At 39.8% G+C, this 17,847-nt stretch overlaps 1 protein-coding gene across 4 annotated transcripts in view; it reads left to right on the forward strand.

Moving 5' to 3' along the window:
• The window catches only part of LOC309415101 (kinesin-like protein KIF2A), a gene marked incomplete at both ends in the record, with an annotated part of 119,162 nt that overhangs the window by 95,436 nt on the left and 5,879 nt on the right, over positions 1 to 17,847 (forward strand). For 3 of the 4 annotated variants that reach the window (XM_082012544.1, XM_082012545.1, XM_082012546.1), the window contains 5 exons: positions 26 to 168; positions 859 to 1,063; positions 4,400 to 4,510; positions 13,835 to 13,902; positions 16,911 to 17,061. In XM_082012544.1, the coding sequence (XP_081868670.1) occupies positions 26 to 168; positions 859 to 1,063; positions 4,400 to 4,510; positions 13,835 to 13,902; positions 16,911 to 17,061 (678 nt within the window). Of the gene's footprint in view, positions 1 to 25; positions 169 to 858; positions 1,064 to 4,399; positions 4,511 to 13,834; positions 13,903 to 15,681; positions 15,796 to 16,910; positions 17,062 to 17,847 lie in introns of all 4 variants that reach the window. The other variant, XM_082012543.1, reaches the window with a different exon arrangement.

The raw sequence follows: 17,847 nt of genomic DNA on the forward strand, positions 1-17,847 counted from the left end.
TAACTGTTCTGTTCCCCCCCCCAAGGTTTTTGACTTGTTGAACAGGAAGACAAAATTAAGAGTGTTAGAAGATGGTAAACAGCAAGTCCAGGTGGTGGGATTACAGGAACGGGAAGTCAAATGTGTTGAAGATGTTCTTAAGCTTATTGAAATAGGCAACAGCTGCAGGTATCTCCCATGGCTTCCACCAATTTTTCATTGTAAATTAAAGAATCAGAACAAGATTTTTTTTGTGTCTCTTCATAGTGATGGCTTTTTAATATGCAGTGGTATTTTTTATAATGTTGGCTGCAAGTAAGGAATCTGCCTGTCTTTTGAATAAAGGTAGTTTAGAGTTTCTCTCCTAGAGAGAAATATGAACTGATTTTTCTACAGGATGTGAATTGCATGCATTATATAACCGTTTTACTGACTTAAATTCACATCATTTATAATCTAGAATACTGCCAGATTCTTCGGTTCTAAAAGGCCTTGATATGTAGTGACAGAAGTTAAATATAAAATTTTTATTTTTTGTTAAGATCCAGCTTTATTGTTTTTAAAATTAGCCTTCTGCATAGTCTGCTGCCTGATCAGATAAAAATACCACATTGCGGTATTTTACATGTAAGCTCCCTGATAATCTGAAATCTTTGGAGATCGGATTATTCTTGCTTTTAAGAGGGAAGTAAAATGTTACTAATCTTCCATTTCTGTTTGAAGAATTGTAAAAATAGGTATAATTATACTATGTATATCAAATTATTAGGGTAAATACAGGACTCTGCCCTGAAAAGCTAATGTTTTGAGGGTAGTGTGTTTAACATGTATGATCCTTCACCTGTTGATATGTCCTTCCTTTCTTTCCTTTTGTTAAAGAACATCTGGCCAGACATCTGCAAATGCACACTCCTCTAGAAGCCATGCAGTGTTTCAGATTATTCTCAGAAGGAAAGGGAAATTGCACGGTAAATTTTCTCTGATTGATTTGGCTGGCAATGAAAGAGGAGCAGATACTTCCAGTGCAGATAGGCAGACGCGACTGGAAGGTGCAGAAATTAACAAGAGCCTTTTAGCACTCAAGGTAACTGAAATGTTTCCATTGCCTTTGAGTAGGTGGTAGCCTTCTACATATAATAGCAATGACTATTAAAACAAGTGTTTTTGCAGGCTTTGCTCGCCTACATTGTCTACTGATGTGACAGGTAAAATAATGTATTGATTTTTCCTTTAAATGCCTGAAGAAACACTTGGTAATTGCCAAGTAGAAACATCGCAGAAACATTGTGCTATCAACTTTCATGTAGTTTAAAAAAAAAAAATCCCCATTCGTTGAATTTGAACACTTTTCTAATACACCTAAAATGGGAGGAGAGATAACTTACTTTGGTACTCAAGGTCTGAAATACTAACTGGAAATATTCTTACTGATCTCAGTATTTATCTTTTTTTAAAAAAGATAAAAAGTAAAGTTACCTTTATGACAGATCTATTTACCACTGTTAATTAATTAACTAAAGAAAACAACACAACGGCACTATATCCAGAAAGAATTAACAAATTGATTAAAATAACCTTTGAAAGTTGTAATCCATTGTTGACTACTCTTTATAGAAAATTGTCTGATACAGTCACTTTGCAGATTTTCATACATTAATCCAGAACACATCAAGAGAGCTAAGAAATATTATTTAAATATTCAAATGCTTTTTTTGTTTGTTTTATAATGCTCGAAAGAGGTTCAGTCTAAATAGGGAAAGTAATTTTTTGGTCTCAGTTGGGGAAACAGTGGTTTTGAACGGCCCAGAACCTATCAATTATCTCTGTTGTTGGTTAGCTTTGCTTAGGTTTACTACTCTCTGCACCAGCACTGTGGTTTTATATGAAGAATCTAAACCCAAAAATCACTGTGCTTACTTTTTTATCCCAGAATAAACTTGGGAGAAGACTTGTATCAGACTCTAAGTAGATCTCACAAAACACCACAAAACTGTAACATGTCATTACAAAATTGTATGTCATGTTGAAAAATTAGAAGCAGCAGTTCCAAAACTGTGGCCTGTTTTGATTTAGTATCAAAATAAATAATGCAAACAGCATTGTGTTGACGTTATCACTTGTTTCCAAATGTAACTGAATAAAGCTGTTTTGGTTTTGCTTTTTTAGTTTATTTGCTGATTTTGTGCTGGCTAGTGCCTTCAGTGCAATACCCATACAACATACTTACTTAGTTCATTTTCACACAACTTGTCTTTTTAATTATAGTGAAAGGCTCTGCTGCTGCTGTACTGGTGGTTGTGATCTAAATTATATGTGGAAGGGGAAATAAAAATAAGTGGAGGTCCTGCAGAGGTCTAAACAGCAGTACAAGAAGATATAAATGTTTCTCAGTTATATGTTAGTTTTCCATTTTTCATCTATCCCCAAAAACATTACACAGCTTTTTCCATTTATATTCAAGACCCTTGAAGTTATTGTCAAGTTCGAATTAAACTAGTATGTTCTGAGGAGTGGTTTTTGGTGCTAATCCAAGATTTGCTATTTGCATGTGGATATCAGTCCTGTCTTAACCTGTTCAGATTTTTGGTACAGGACATTATTTCTTTAATGTCTCTACATGGAAGTAGTGTTGTCATTTTGTTACCTGGCTTTCTGAGCTGTGATAAAAAGCAAAACTAGTTAAAAACTCCATTAATTTAGAAGCTGGCAGTGTCCTCCTATAATCATTTTACTATTAAGGAGACAATCCAATTCTAATTTTTCAAGAGTGAGCAAACTAAAAATCATTATAGAAAATTAAAATATCTTAATTAAACTTGTTGGTTGCCATATCAGTAATTCAACATACATATTTGTTACTGTTTTTAGTTTGTAATGTCACTTGTTGAAAATCTGTTGCCCCTCTTCCTGTCTAATCTGCTTTTCTCCTTATGTAAATATACTAGTAATATACAAACAAATTAAGAAATTTCAATGAATGCACTGCCTTGCTCACCTATAAGTATTGAGTCCTTTTTTGCATTTGCATGTGAAATTCACATTCAACAAGCTTCAGTCTTTCTGTTTATCTGAGCTGTGTCCATTCTTTAAAGTTCAGCTGGTGAGTTTTTAAATAATCACTTTATTGAAAGCCAACTTGCCCTTGTGTTTGCTCTGTTCTCTATCATGGCAGTTTTATTCTGAGCCCGTTTAGTTCTGTTTTATGCTGTTTCACAACTGCAATGCTTTCTTGGATTATCATCCCACAATTTCTAGCCTGGCTTTTGGAAGAAGCTGTTTCTAGGAAATTTCAAAAGGCCACAATATGGCTGCAGCTGGAGGATTAGCTGAACTACTGTAGAACTATTCTTGTAACACAAAAGCCATTCCATCTGTTAGTCCTGCTAAAAGCAAAGCTATAATATGAAAAGATTTTGATGTACAGTTGTTTGAAGAAGTTCTGTGTGTAAATGTGTTAAAACTGTACCAAGGAAGCCCTGAATCTGAAGAGATGCCTGTACACAAAGTATTAAGGCAAAGCCAGAAACTGGAATTAATGATCAAAATATGACAACAACAACAACAAAACGGAAATTTAAATTAAACTTTCTTTCTGTAAGAAGTAATTTATTAGTTAATGTTAGAACTCTGAGTGGGCAGAAGTGATGTTTAGATTAGTGCGATCTTGGTTTGCACTGTTATACTTAGTTGCTGCTGTAACTTCTATAGTAATTTCTTAATATTTACTTCTGTACTCTGAAACTCTTCAACTAATAGAAAATATTAGTTTAACCCCATACCCTTCTTGTGAGTGAAAGGGGAGATGTTATCCCTGTTTTTTCACATGAAGAATATTTTAAAACAGGGAATGACTTACATTTTCACGTGTCTTCCAATATTGAGTACATCAATACAGAGCTATACTTACTAGGTTTGTGACCTGTGGAAGCTTTCAGAAAGTTTGGGCACCAGTGTTTTCTTCTGAGCTGTAAAGAAAGTCAGTGGTAGAGCCAGAATCAAAGCTACTGCTTTTAACTGATAGGGTTAACGTGAGTCACTGTCCACGCTTCTTCTGCTGGCAGAGGCTGTAGATCATTCAGGCTTTTGCAGCTCATAATCAGAAATAGTTGTTAGTCTGGAGATTTAACATCAACACTGATTTTTTTGTTGTTGTTGGATGCAATATATGTAAACATTTCGGATGAGATTCAGAAAATTTTTAGGCTCCTAAGTCCTTTTTAAGTTCCTACCTCTCTACTGAACTTAATGAGAGGTAAAAGCCTAACACTTCTTGAATTCAAGCTTTAATAGTAAATTTTAATGATATCTTAGAGGACAGCAACATAACTAAGGCATATATTTTCTGATTTTGAATTGCATTTGTATTATGTATTTTTCTTTAACATGAATTGAATAAATATAAACCTGATTGTTCTTTCAGGAGTGCATTAGAGCCTTAGGCCGTAACAAACCTCATACACCATTCAGAGCAAGTAAACTTACTCAGGTGCTAAGAGATTCATTCATAGGAGAAAACTCACGTACCTGTATGGTAAGTTTTTTTAATTAACTATATGTTTTAACAATTACAAAGAGTAAAGCAGCTGGGAATTTAGGATCTTATGTTTAGAATTGGTCACTTGCTACTGGCAATGTGCTTGACAATTTTATACATTAACTGACACTATATTTGGAGTGAGTCTTTCAGCAGACATTTCAGATAACTTGCTCCCTTCTCGGTTTTTATTGGCCTTTCTTATTGCTTTTTCTATTTTTCTAGCTAGGCACATAGCTAGAAGCACTTCTAGCTTGAGGGTTTTTTTGTTTGATTATTTATTTTTAAGAACATCTTAATTATATGAGAGTATTATTTGTTGAATCAGAATTTTGGAAAAGGTGGTTGTCCTGGTTTCAGCTGGGATAGAGTTAATTTTCTTCATAGAAGCTAGTATGAGGCTATGTTTTGGATTTGGGATGAAAAATAATGTTGATAACATACTGATGTTTTCAGTTGTTGCTAAGCAGTCAAGGACTGTCCGGCTTTCCATGCTGGCCTGCCAGTGAGAAGGCTGAGGGTGCACGGGAAGCTGGGAGGGGGCACAGCCAGGACAGATGAACCAAACTGGCCAAAGGAATATTCCATACCATATGATGTCATGCTCAGTATATAAAGCTGGGATGAAGAAGGAGGAAGGGGTGAGGGGCCGTTTGGAGTTATGGTGTCTGTCTTCCCAAGTAACCATTACGCGTGATGCAGCCCTGCTTCCCTGGAGATGGCTGAACACCTGCCTGCCGATGGGGAGTAGTGAATGAATTCCTTGTTTTGTTTTGATTGCGTGCGCAGCTTTTCCTTTCCCTATTAAACTGTCTTTATCTCAACCCATGAGTTTCCTCACTTTTACTCTTCTGATTCTCTCCCCCATCCTGCTCTGGGGGGAGTGAGTGAGCGGCTGCGTGGGGCTTAGTAGCTGGCTGGGGTTAAACCACGACAGTAGCGTAGACTGGAAATATAGTGGTGAGTTATGATCTTTAAATGACAAAGGCAAATTTAAAATTTATATCAAAGGCATCAGAATATGCTCTAGGCTGTTGAGGGGAGGAGTAGTTGGGATAGATGGGATGAATAGTTGTGTACTGTATAAATGTGCATTTCCATCAATCTGAAAAACAGAATGCTTCTGTCAGATGGTGGAAAGGACAGATAAAAGCACAGATGACCAGTCATTTTATTTGTGCATCCTTAATGTTCCTCCTTATGGAAATGCAGACTCTGTGCAGTGGACAGCAACTGTTAGGCTTGTTTGCTGCGGTGGGTTGACCTTGGCTGGCCACCAGGTGCCCACCAAGCCGCTCTATCACTCCCCTCCTCATCAGGAGAGACAGGGAGAAAAGAAGATGGAAAAGAACTCATGGGTCAAGATAAAGGCAGTTTAATGAAAAAGCAAAGGCCAGGCACGGAAGCAAAGGAAAACAAAAAGATTTATTCTCTACTTCCCATCAGCAGGCGATGTCCAGCCACTTCCTTGGAAGTAGGGCCTCAGTACCTGTAATGGTTGCTCTGGAAGACAAATGTTGTAATAACAAATGCCCCCCCCCTTCTTTTAGCTTTTATTTCTGAGCAGACTTCATATGGTATGGAATATCCCTTTGGCCAGTTTGGGTCAGCTGTCCTGGCTATGTCCTCTCCCAAGGTCTTGCCCACCCCCAGCCTACTGGCCTTTGGGGGTGAGCGGGGGGGAATGTTGGAGAGACAGCCTTGATGCTGTGTGAACACTGCTCAGCAGTAGCCAAAATACTGGTATGTTATCAACACCTTTCTAGCTACCAGTACAAAGCACAGCACTATGAGGGCTGCTATGGGGAAAGTTAACTCCATCTCAGCCAGACCCAATACATTTGCATTGGTTACTTTTCACAGGCTCCTTGGAATTAGTCTAGAGGCCACAGTAGTCTGCAGACCACAACATGAAAACCATGGTGTTAGGGCAGCCTACTCTTCTCTTTAGATGTTAGGTATGATTCTAATTTGAAAATCATGGTAAAATAACATTTTTGATTAATCTTTTATTCTTCTTCAGTTTTCTAATGAAAACGCAGGATTGTTTTCTTTTCACTGAGACATAACTTCAAAAATCCTATTCAGGATCAGAAAGCTAAACTGTACATCTCTAGCCAATGTATCCACACTGCTGAAGAAGGTTTGGAAAGTTAGCCTGTTGGGAATTGTTCTCTGTACACAGAAGGATTAACATTTGTGACTGTTTCATGAAGTTCTCACCATTACCCTTACCACTCCTTAAAGTGATAACAAGCTGTCTTCGTTTTGGTGAAGCTTTTTTATTTAATTATTACTCTTCTTATAGAGCTGATGTAACATTTTTTCCTGTTTAAACGTGTGAGAATGCCATCGAGAATAAACCATGATCTATGAGTATTTAATTTCTGATAAAGCTTGCATTCCTTCCTTTTATATTCAATATAGTTCTAAATTAAGGAAGAAAATCCCCTCTGAAAGTGAGTGGAAATATGCTTGAATTATTTTTTATTTTCTCATTCACATAACTACAGTCACTTTATAATTAAGAATAAGAAAACCCTTTCATGATGAGATACTGCTTTCAAACTCATTCTTCCTGTTACTTTTTCATGTAGTTTCTCAGTACTAGGACCATTTGTGACATTCAGGTTTTAGTGTTTGTTTACATGTAATTTTTATCAAGCATTTAATCAGCAAAGTTTTTTCTTAAGATATTGATGTGGGAAGAAGAGCACTTGGGTGGTTATGACTAACTCTGAATTATAGTTGAAAGGAAGGAGGGAAAGAAACCTACAGTGCATCTTTACGATTGTCTGAATTGTGCTCTCACATTTGCAGCGCTTGTTCCTGTGATAGCTAGATAGATGCAGAAAAAAGCTGCCTCTCTAGAGATCTGACAGGTTTCTGAACAGTATATATTTAATTGGGGGAGGTGTAGGAGATAGATACCTTAGCCTGGAATTGCCGCCAGTCCTCACCAGTTCCCTGAAAAGAGGAGAGGAGATTTGCACTCCAGTGGCCAGGTGGTGAGAAGAGTGGATAATGTTCTGCAGTTTTGCCACTCTTCTAGGTCTTCCTTTGCCTCATATCAAGAAAATGTATTCAGCCTTCCAGTGTGGTATTTACATTTGGCTCTTTGGCAGAGTGTGCCTGGTTTGTAAGCATGCTTTCATAGTTTAGTCCCAGCCAGCAACTTAGCACCACAGAGCCGCTTGCTCGCCTCCCCGCCCAGGTGAGATGAGGGAGAGAATCGGGAAAAGAACTTGTGGGCTGAGATAAAAACAGTTTAATAGGAGAGCAAAAGAAGAGGAAACAACAACGATGATGATGATGATGATGATGATAATAATAATAATAATGATAAATGAATATACAGAAACAAGTAATGCATAATGCAACAATTTCTCACCACCCGGTGACCAATAGCCCATCCCCGAGCGGCGATTCCCACCCCCCGGTCAACTGCAATTTATATACTGAGCATGACTGAGCGTGACTCAGTTCTCATCCTGGTGGGGGACTTCAACCACCCCGACATCTGCTGGAAAAGTAGCACGGTGAGCTGTAGGCAATCCAGAGGACTCCTGGAGTGCACTGAGGATAACTTCTTAAACCAGGTAACAGACAGCCCTACCAGAGGGGATGTGATACTGGACCTGTTGGTCACCAACACAAGTGAGCTAAACGGTGACGTCAAGATTGGAGGCAGCCTGGGCTGCAGTGATCATGCACTGGTGGAGTTTGCAGTCCTGAGGGATATGGGGCAGATGAAGAGTAAAGTCAGGACCCTGAATTTTAGGAAAGCAAACTTCCAGGTCTTCAGGGAGTCAGTCAGTAGGACCCCTGGGAAACTGCCCTCAGGGACAAGGGAGCAGAACAGAGCTGGCAGATTTTTAAGGATGCTTTCCATAGAGCTCAAGAGCTCTCAATCCCCAGGTGTAAGAAATCAGGAAAGGAAGGCAAGAGACCAGCATGGCTGAGTGGAGACCTGCTGGTCAAATGAAAGGGCAAGAAGGACATGCACAGGCAGTGGCAGCAGGGACAGGTATCCTGGGAAGAGTACAGGGATGCTGCCCAGTTATGTAAGGATGGGGTCAGGAAGGCCAAGGCGCAGCTGGAACTGAACTTGGCAAGGGATGCAAAGAATAATAAGAAGGTCTTCTCCAGGTATGTCTGACAGAAAAGGAAGGTCGAAGAAAGTGTACCCCCCTTGATGAGCAAGACTGGCAGACTGGTAACAACAGATGAGGAGAAGGCTGAGGTACTCAGTGACTTCTTTGCCTCAGTCTTCACTAGCAATCTCTCTTCCCACACCTCTCAAAGGGATGGACTACAAGATGGGGACTGGAGGAGCAAAGTCCCTCCCACTGTGAAAGAAGATGAGGTTCGAGACCTTTCAAAAGGATCCTGGGAACTACCGACCTGTCAGCCTCACCTCTGTGCCTGGGAAGATCATGGAGCAGATCCTCCTAGAAGCTATGCTAAGGCACATGGAGGACAGGGAGGTGATTCGAGACAGCCAGCATGGCTTCACCAAGGGCAAGTCCTGCCTGACCAACCTAGTGGCCTTCTGTGATGGAGTGACCACATCAGTGGACAAGGGAAGAGCTACGGATGTCATCTATCTGGACTTCTGTAAGGCCTTTGACACAGTCCCCCACAACATCCTTCTCTCTGAATTGGAGAGAGATGGATTTGATGGGTGGTTGAAGAATTGGTTGGAGGTTCGCATCCAGAGGGTAGTGGTCAATGGCTCAGTGTTCAGATGGAGATCAGTGACAAGTGGTGTCCCTCAGGGGTCCGTCTTGCAACCAGTACTCTTCAATATCTTCATCAATGACATAGACAGTGGGATCGAGTGCACCCTCAGCAAGTTTGCAGACGACACCAAGCTGAGTGGTGTGGTTGACACGCCTGAGGGATGGGATGCCATCCAGAGGGACCTGGACAAGCTCCAGGAATAGGCCCGTGTGAACCGCATGAGGTTCAACAAGGTCAACTGCAGGGTCCCGCACCTGGGTCAGGGCAACCCCCGGTATGAATACAGGCTGGGGGATGGAGAGCAGCCCTGCCAAGAAGGACTTGGGGGTACTGGTGGATGAAAAGCTAGACATGAGCCGGCAATGTGCATTCGCAGCCCAGAAGGCCAACCGTATCCTGGGCTGCACCCAAAGCAGCATGGCCAGCAGGTGGAGGGAGGTGATTCTGGCCCTCTGCTCTGCTCTGGTGAGACCCCACCTGGAGTACTGCATCCAGCTCTGGAGCCCTCAGCACAGGAAAGACATGGACCTGTTCTAGAGGGTCCAGAGGAGAGCCACAGAAATGATGAGAGGGATGGAACACCTCTCCTGTGAGGAAAGGATGAGAGAGTTGGGTTGTTCAGCCTGGAGAAGAGGAGGCTCCTGGGACACCTTATTGCAGCCTTCCAGTACTTAGAAGGGGCTTATAAGAAAGATGGGGACAGACTTTTTAGCAGGGACTGTAGTATAGGACAAGGGGTAATGATTTTAAACTAAAAGAGGGTAGATTTCAACTAGATATGAGGAAGGAATTTTTCACAATGAGGGTGGTGAAACACTGGCACAGGTTGCCCAGAGAGGTGGTAGATGCCCCATCCCTGGAAACATTCAAGGTCAGGTTGGACGGGGCTCTGAGCAACCTGATCTAGTTGCAGATGTCCCTGCTCCTTGCAGGGGGGTTGGACTAGATGACCTTTAAAGGCCCCTTCCAACCCAAAGATTCTATGATTCTATGACATTTTATGGTAGGGCATATCTCTTTGGCCAGTCTGGGTCAGCTGTCCTGGCTATGCCTCCTCCCAGCTTCTTGTGCACATCCCAGCTGGCAGAACATGCGAAGCTGAAAAGTTCTCGACTGAGTGTAAGCACTACAACTACTTAGCAACAACCAAAAACATCACTGTGTTATCAACATTATTCTCATACCAAATCCAAAACACAGCACTATACCAGCCATCAGGAAGAAAAACCAACTCTATCCCAGCTGAAGCCAGGACACATGTTTGTGTTTAGGTTTTATATCACACTGGCAAAATTTTACTGATGAAATATACAAGGAAAGAAAAGGGCAAGTCAATATGGTATGGTATAGAAGAGCTTAAGCTGAACAGTATTTTATTAAATTAAAAGAGTAGTTATCCTGCAGGTACACTGACTACTTTTTTGCATCAGAGCCATATAATTAACTGTGGTGCTTCAAAATTCTAAAAATTAATACAAAAATAGTTTAATAGTGAGTAGTTTCATTTCAGGTTTCTGCAGTTGACTGTAGAGATCTCTGCTATGTTCTCTAGAAGATTGTCTACTTTATGCGAAGTGAATTAAAGCACAGAAGAACTTTTTAGGTACAATACTGTTATATAATGTTGTGGTGGGTTGACCCCGGCTGGACGCCAGGTGCCTACCAAATGCTGCTCTATCACTATCTATCTTCCGCTGGACAGGGTAGTAAAAATATAATGAAAGGCTTGTGGGACAAGATAAGGGTAGGGAGATGACTCAGCAATTACCGTCACAGACAAAACAGACTTGACTCAGGGAAATTAGTTTAATTTATTACCAATTAAATAAGAGTAGGGTAATGAGAAAATAAAACCAAATCTTAAAACACCTTCCCCCCACCCCTCCCTTCTTCGCAGGCTCAACTTCACTCCTGATTTCTCTACCTCCTCCCCCCCGAGCAGCGCAGGGGGATGGGGAATGGGGGTTGTGGTCAGTTCATCACATGTTGTCTCAGCCACTCCTGTTTCCTCAGGGGGAGGACTCCTCACACTCTTCCCCTGCTCCAGCGTGGTGTCCCTCCCACAGGAGACAGTCCTCCACAGACTTCTCCAATGTGAGAATTTAATTTTTATTTGACTTTGCCTTTTATCATTTATGGAATTTCTTGTTGCAATTTTAAAAGTTACATCTTTAGGGATGGAGCATCCATGGAGTTGAACTTTATTAGTCATTGCAATTTTAATGAAGTTCTTGTTTTTAAATAGTTTCAAAAACTATTTCATGGAATCATAGAATCATTTAGGTTGGAAAAGACCCTTAAAATCATCGAGTCTGACTGTTAACCTAACACTGCAAGTCCACCACTAAACCATGTCCCTAAATGCCACATCTACACATCTTTTAAATACCTCCAGAGATGGTGACTCAACCACTTCCCTGGGCAGCCTGTTCCAATGCTTGACAACCCTTTTGTTGAAGAAATTTCTCATAATATCCAGTGTAAACCTCCCCTGGCACAACTTGAGGCCCTTTCTTCTTGTTCTATCGCTTGTTACTTGGGAGAAGAGACCAACACCCACCTCACCACAACCTCCTTTCAGATAGTTGTAGAGAGCAATAAGGTCTCCCCTCAGCCTCCTCTTCTCCAGACTGAACAACCCCAATTCCCTCAGCTGCTCCTCATAAGACTTGTGCTCTAGACCCTTCACCAGCTTCGTTGCTCTTTGGACACGCTCCAGCACCTTAGTATCTTTCTTGTAACAAGGGGCCCAAAACTGAACACAGTATTTCAAGCTGTTTTTTAAGAGTTACATAGTAGGATAATATATCATAATTTGAAGGTAGCTACATAGAATAGTCTTATTTTTTAACCTATACTGCATCTTTGACATGCTGCATCCTTGACATGCTGCAGTCATAGCTGAGGTGCCAGACCCCTCAGCTCTCCAGCAGGGGAGTAGGAACTTGGTTACTTCAATGTCCCAAAAGGGCCATTGATCCCACTGTGATGGCTTATAAACAATGTAGATGCATTCAAAATAGCAACAATGATAATTACAGGTCTTAAGGATATTCCTGTCCATAAATAGTGCTGCTTTTTCCATCCTCACATGGAATTACGAATGCAGAAGTGAGTGACAGAGAGGTCGGAGTCCTGCTGTCCTGCCTGGACTGGACCTGTTGAGGCATGAGGACATATGATGCAGTGCATGTTTCTATTCAACAGACTGAGTCTTATGCATGGGTTCTTGTGCCCTGAAGGGGGTATTGGCACAGCTGACAGCACCTACAGTGACAGTTCCCTATAGGAGCTGTACCTTATATGGTTCAAAAAGTTGGAGCAGTCCCCTGGCATTATGACATTTGCTCTGTGTGGTGTACTCTGAACATTAAACTTACGGAATAGATGCATGCACCTTTCATGTTAAATAACTTTAGAAGGATTTTAGGAACTTGTAGGTTTTTGTTAATTAGCACCCAGAATGCTTTATAGAGAGACGTGCAACCATATGATCTTTTTAAATCTACGCTTGTTGTTTTCATTAGTAACTGTTGCATACCGGTATTAGAGCTTTAAACTTAAGTCTGTGTGGTAGCAGGCTCTTTAGACTTTCTAACCCCCTCCCACTGCATATTTTTCCTTTCTCCCCAGTAGGAGAAATTCCTCTCAGGATGACTACCTATGCTTTTGTACAGTAATGTCAGCAGCAGGATGAAAGAGAAGACCAGGATTATCTAATCTTCATCAGTTTCAGTCTCCTGATGCTGTGCTGCCAGAAAAAATGTTAGTGTGTAGGATTATAGAGGTGTTTGTCCTGGGTAGTGCCTTTATGGCTCTCCTGAAAGGAGCACAAATGAAAAAATTGGACTACTGAGAGAAGCTAGGACAAATAATGATGCCACTGTTGCCTGATCACAGTTATTATTTTTGCTGAGTGCTGAAAAGAAGGTGAGATCTTCAGGGTATTTTATTTAGCTGGAAAAGGAACGACTTATAGATTCCAGATATGTTTGATAATAAGTTAGCTATCAAGCATTATTTACGGGTAACGACCAGTTCAGAAAAAAATAGAAATCTTTACTTAGGAAAATTGTTAAACACATGCTTATCTTTAATATTATTAAGTACAGTTTTGGACTGTGGCCAAAATAGATCTCTCAAATAAGTATACAGTCTGCTTGAATGGAGAACAGCCTACAAAGATATATATATATAAAAATAATCTGGCAATTGTTTGCAGGATACATTAGACTTACTTTCTACTGAATTGCATATTTCCCTTTTTGAAGAGTCTTATTTTTTCAGTTGGTGTTTTGCATTTGCATATTATGTTACAAAGACTGTGAGATGGGGGAAATTGACTGACATTTCTATGAATTCTTAATGTTTCAGGTATGGTTGAAAAAATTAAATTGAAGCTTCGACTTAACATCTCTCTTCTTGAGATGTCCTTGTATTAGGACAGCTGTACATAGTAGATGACTTTTGTAGAACATCTCAAATGAAAGTGGAGATTTAAAAAAAAAGTTAATTTTAATTCATCTACCCTTTCATCTGTACAAAGCGATTTATTAGTGCATGGCTTGTTTTCTCCAGATCGCTACAATTTCTCCAGGGATGGCATCATGTGAAAACACTCTAAATACGTTGAGATACGCAAATAGGTATGGAAAATGTTATTGCTTATAGCTATACTGGCTATTGATCATTGATGTTTGGAATACTGTTGTTCCATGATGTATAATTATTTTAACTACTTGAATAATTTTAGCGTACTTGCATTTCTTAATAAGATTAAAACCAAAATGATGATTACTGATTCAGGCTCACATTTAATTTAATTTGCCACTTTTTACAACCATTACAAGAGAATCAATAGAAACTGCATTCAAGCCATTATCCAGAGATAGATATAGTGTGGATTGTAAGGAACCTGGGAGATGCCCCTATCAGTTTTGCCCCTGCTCTGGAGGCATCACCTCTTGCATTAGGGGTAGTCAGTTTTCATGATGACTCCCTGGGGTGTTAGCTGAAATACCTTTCTGCAATGTGATTTTTCATCCCCTTGGTGGAATTGCATTCAGTTGCCAGCCTATTTCTTTTATATATATGATATATCATATCATATCCAGATCTCTCTTAACTAGTTTATTCTTATGAACATTCTGCAGTTGCTGTGGCCCAAATTTTATACTTCCCAACTTCAGGCAAATATCTGAGACCCCTAAGTAAAGAGTCAGTTAATCCAACATTGATGTTATAATCAGTGTAGAGAAATTAGCACCTCCAGAGGCTGATGCAGCACCTCTGAGACCTGTACTGTTCTCTGAAAGTGTTCGTCTCTTCAGTGAGTGTGAAAGGAGCCTTCCCCAGCTGCAGTTCTCGTTAGTTTAATGTCTGTGGAGATGGGGTCCTGAATGTGCCTGCAGTCAGACCTGCGACCCAGAGACCTGCCCCCCACTTTGCTGCAAAGAACAAAGGAGGCAAACAAGCTTCTGGGCCATCAGAAAGCCTGGTTTTGCCAGAAGAGGCTACCACCTAGTGGCCTGCTTGCCCCAGTGAAAGACAGGGCAGAACCACGTCTGCTCCTGCTTGGCTGGGCACCCCCCGGCCAGTCGCTAATTGGGCACAAAGAACTGCTAGGGAAGCTTACCACCCGCTCCTCTCTGTATCCGAATGTCTTTGTGTTTGGATCAAGGGAGTTAGTAGCAAATCTGCCTGGCTTGGACCAGTCTATGGTGAGAAGGGGGCATCTACTCTCTGCTTACAGTAACATAACAAAGGATGTTGCACGTTCATCAAGACTTGTTGGATCTTTCTATCCCTTATAGAATACGCATTGCTGAAGTGACTCCAGAAAAAGACACTGCAAAACAAATTAAATACCTATTTCTAGTATACTAAATCGTTGTGCTGAAACTGTTTCTTCCCCTTGGTGTTAAATTTGTATGTTGTTATGGAGTAAATGCCTATCACCATAAAGTTGCTTCATGTGTTTTGTGTAGTATTTTATTTTTTTATAGCAATATATCATTTTCATAGTACAATTAGTTTTTAGGTGCTGAACACCAGTGTCTGTGCAGTGTGAGACAGGGGGCAGCATAGAATTTAAAGTATTGTAGTGGTTTGATATGTTAAAAGGAGTAGTTTAATGGAATATTGAATGTAGAGCAAATTTTATTAACTGCACAAACTGGAACCTGGAATTACTCTTCTGAAAACATTGCTATTATAGTCGCCTGCAAATTTGCCGCACTGGTTTTGTTCAATTTTGTTAGTGATCTGTAACTCTATGTGCAGAAGGTTTAAATATGTCGACACTCTTACTTGTGTTTTAATATAAAAATATTTTTATTGTTAAACTATTAAAGAAGTATGCTAAACAAAGAGTTGTCATTTTAACTGTGTTTATGAGAACATTTTCTTTTAATTTGCTGCTGCAGAGTAAAGGAATTTGGAATTAGTCCTTCGGACATTCCCTTCTCACAGGGTAGTGGCAGTCGCTCTGATCTCTCTCCTTCCTATGAGTATGACGACTTTTCTCCCTCAGTCATCAGGTCTACTTCATTCTATACATGGAATTGTTATTTTTAAGTTTTCTTTTTGACAATGTAATTTTACAGACCAACCTTTCATTATTCCCCTTGCCTTGAGTCACGTGTACTTTGCTTTTATTTTGTTTGGCAGGTGATGGTTCTGCATGATCTGCAATCATCTTCCCACTATTTTGTTCACCCTCCTTAAACATCCACACTGTATCCAGGACTGCTAGTTTACTTCATATATTTTTAAAAAAGTGGTGATGTCACCTTTGTACATTTAGTGGACCAAATCTGACCAAATTTGAATATGTCTAATTAAAAAATAAAATAATTTTAATACATATATATTTTTAAAACTTTTCATCACTCTGAAGATGAATGAAATACAGTTTCCATTGTAGTAAATGTGCTATTTGAAAAAAAATTTCCCCTTAAAAAATTAAGAATTTATTCTAGAACTTGCTATACTTGCAGACTTTGATGTGTCTGTTTCATAAACGTACTTTTAAATGGGCTTTTTTTGGACAGAATCATTATCAACGTTTTAAACTATTTTCATGCTGCAAGAGCCTAACATTTTAATAAGATATTTTCACCTTTGAAATTATTTTCATTAAAGGATCTATTCATTCTCTGGGATACTTGGTTGCAAATTGGTATTTTCTTCAGAATTCTTGGTGAATTTGCTTATAACAGCTAGTGGGGTACTGATTGACTAATTTTTTTTAAAGCATAGTTGTGTGCACAGAAAAAGAAAGATGGTCAGGTTTAGGGTGCTGAATGAACTTTTCTTTCAAATATTATTCATTGTTAAGGAATTAATATTGAGGGTTTGGAGATTTTTGCCCTCTTAACAGTTAATGAGTAATAAGATTTCAATTAAAAAATGCCTCTTGCTAGAAGATGGACTGCAATCCACCTGCAAGTGGTTGAAATTCAATGGTCCATGCTTTTTAGAAGTTGGACTAACATCTTTTTGTCACTGAAAGTACATTAAATTTGTGAAGCTGACATCATCATCCTTATTAAATGAATTAAATTGCGCATAAACCCATAGAGCTTTATTTTTGGTTGTGACTCTTTTGCACAGTAAGTTACTAATTTACAAATTAAATATTTTCTGATTGTAGGGTGAAGGAGCTGATGGTTGATCCTAGTGTTGCGGGAGATATCCGTCCCATTATACACCATGCTCCCAATCAGACCGATGACTTAGAGACACAATGGGGTGTGGGGAGCTCTCCTCAGAGAGATGATCTCAAACTGCTTTGTGAACAAAACGTGAGTGGTTTACAGCATTACATGGAAAGAGATGATGATAAATACAGTGGCAGAACAAATCCAGAGTAATGTGTATTTATAGCCTGTTAGCAATATCATTAAGTAGATACAGCATGCCCATTCACCTTTTCACTTTATGGTGTTATGTTCATTCCCATACACAAAAAGGTTCCTTGAAGGGTGAGAGGAGAATGTTTTACTTTTCTTTATCTTCCTTGCTGATTAGGGCTTTTAATGTCTAGGCAGGGTCTGCTCTAGGCTCTCGCGTTTTTTAGTGTGCATTTTTTCCAGTATAGCTTCATGTCTTAGTAGGTAGTTAGAAGTAGCCTGGGAAATGCATCCATTTTATTTAACACTCCTGTGTTTTTGACCATTACTTTCCCTGCATGCAACACCTGTTTCAAGCAAGTTTGCCTTTGTCTGCATTTAGAAATCTGGCTACCCATCATTCCTCTTTCCAACATCCTGATTTTCATGGAGTGAAACCCCAGAGCAATGTTTGGGAGACAGCCACATCATGTTCCCAGGATATCTTCCTGGGCTGCATGAATGGAGAGCTGGGACTGAGAAGCATCTTCTAAATGGCATTTTTCCCTCACTGCTGATTATCAGCTCTAGTCCTGATTCCTTAAATGTTCAACAGGGATTAAAACTTGGTTTGTGAAAATGCTGATGAAAGATAGAAAAGTCCTTACTACGCTAACTTATTTTTCTCAAGACTCTGCCTTATCAAACACCTCTTCATCGTGTTTGCTGTATTTCTCATTTTAGTAACTGGCTCTTCTT

The sequence above is a fragment of the Phaethon aethereus genome (assembly GCF_964289735.1).
Source record: "Phaethon aethereus genome assembly, chromosome: W".
NCBI classification, from domain to species: domain Eukaryota; kingdom Metazoa; phylum Chordata; class Aves; order Phaethontiformes; family Phaethontidae; genus Phaethon; species Phaethon aethereus.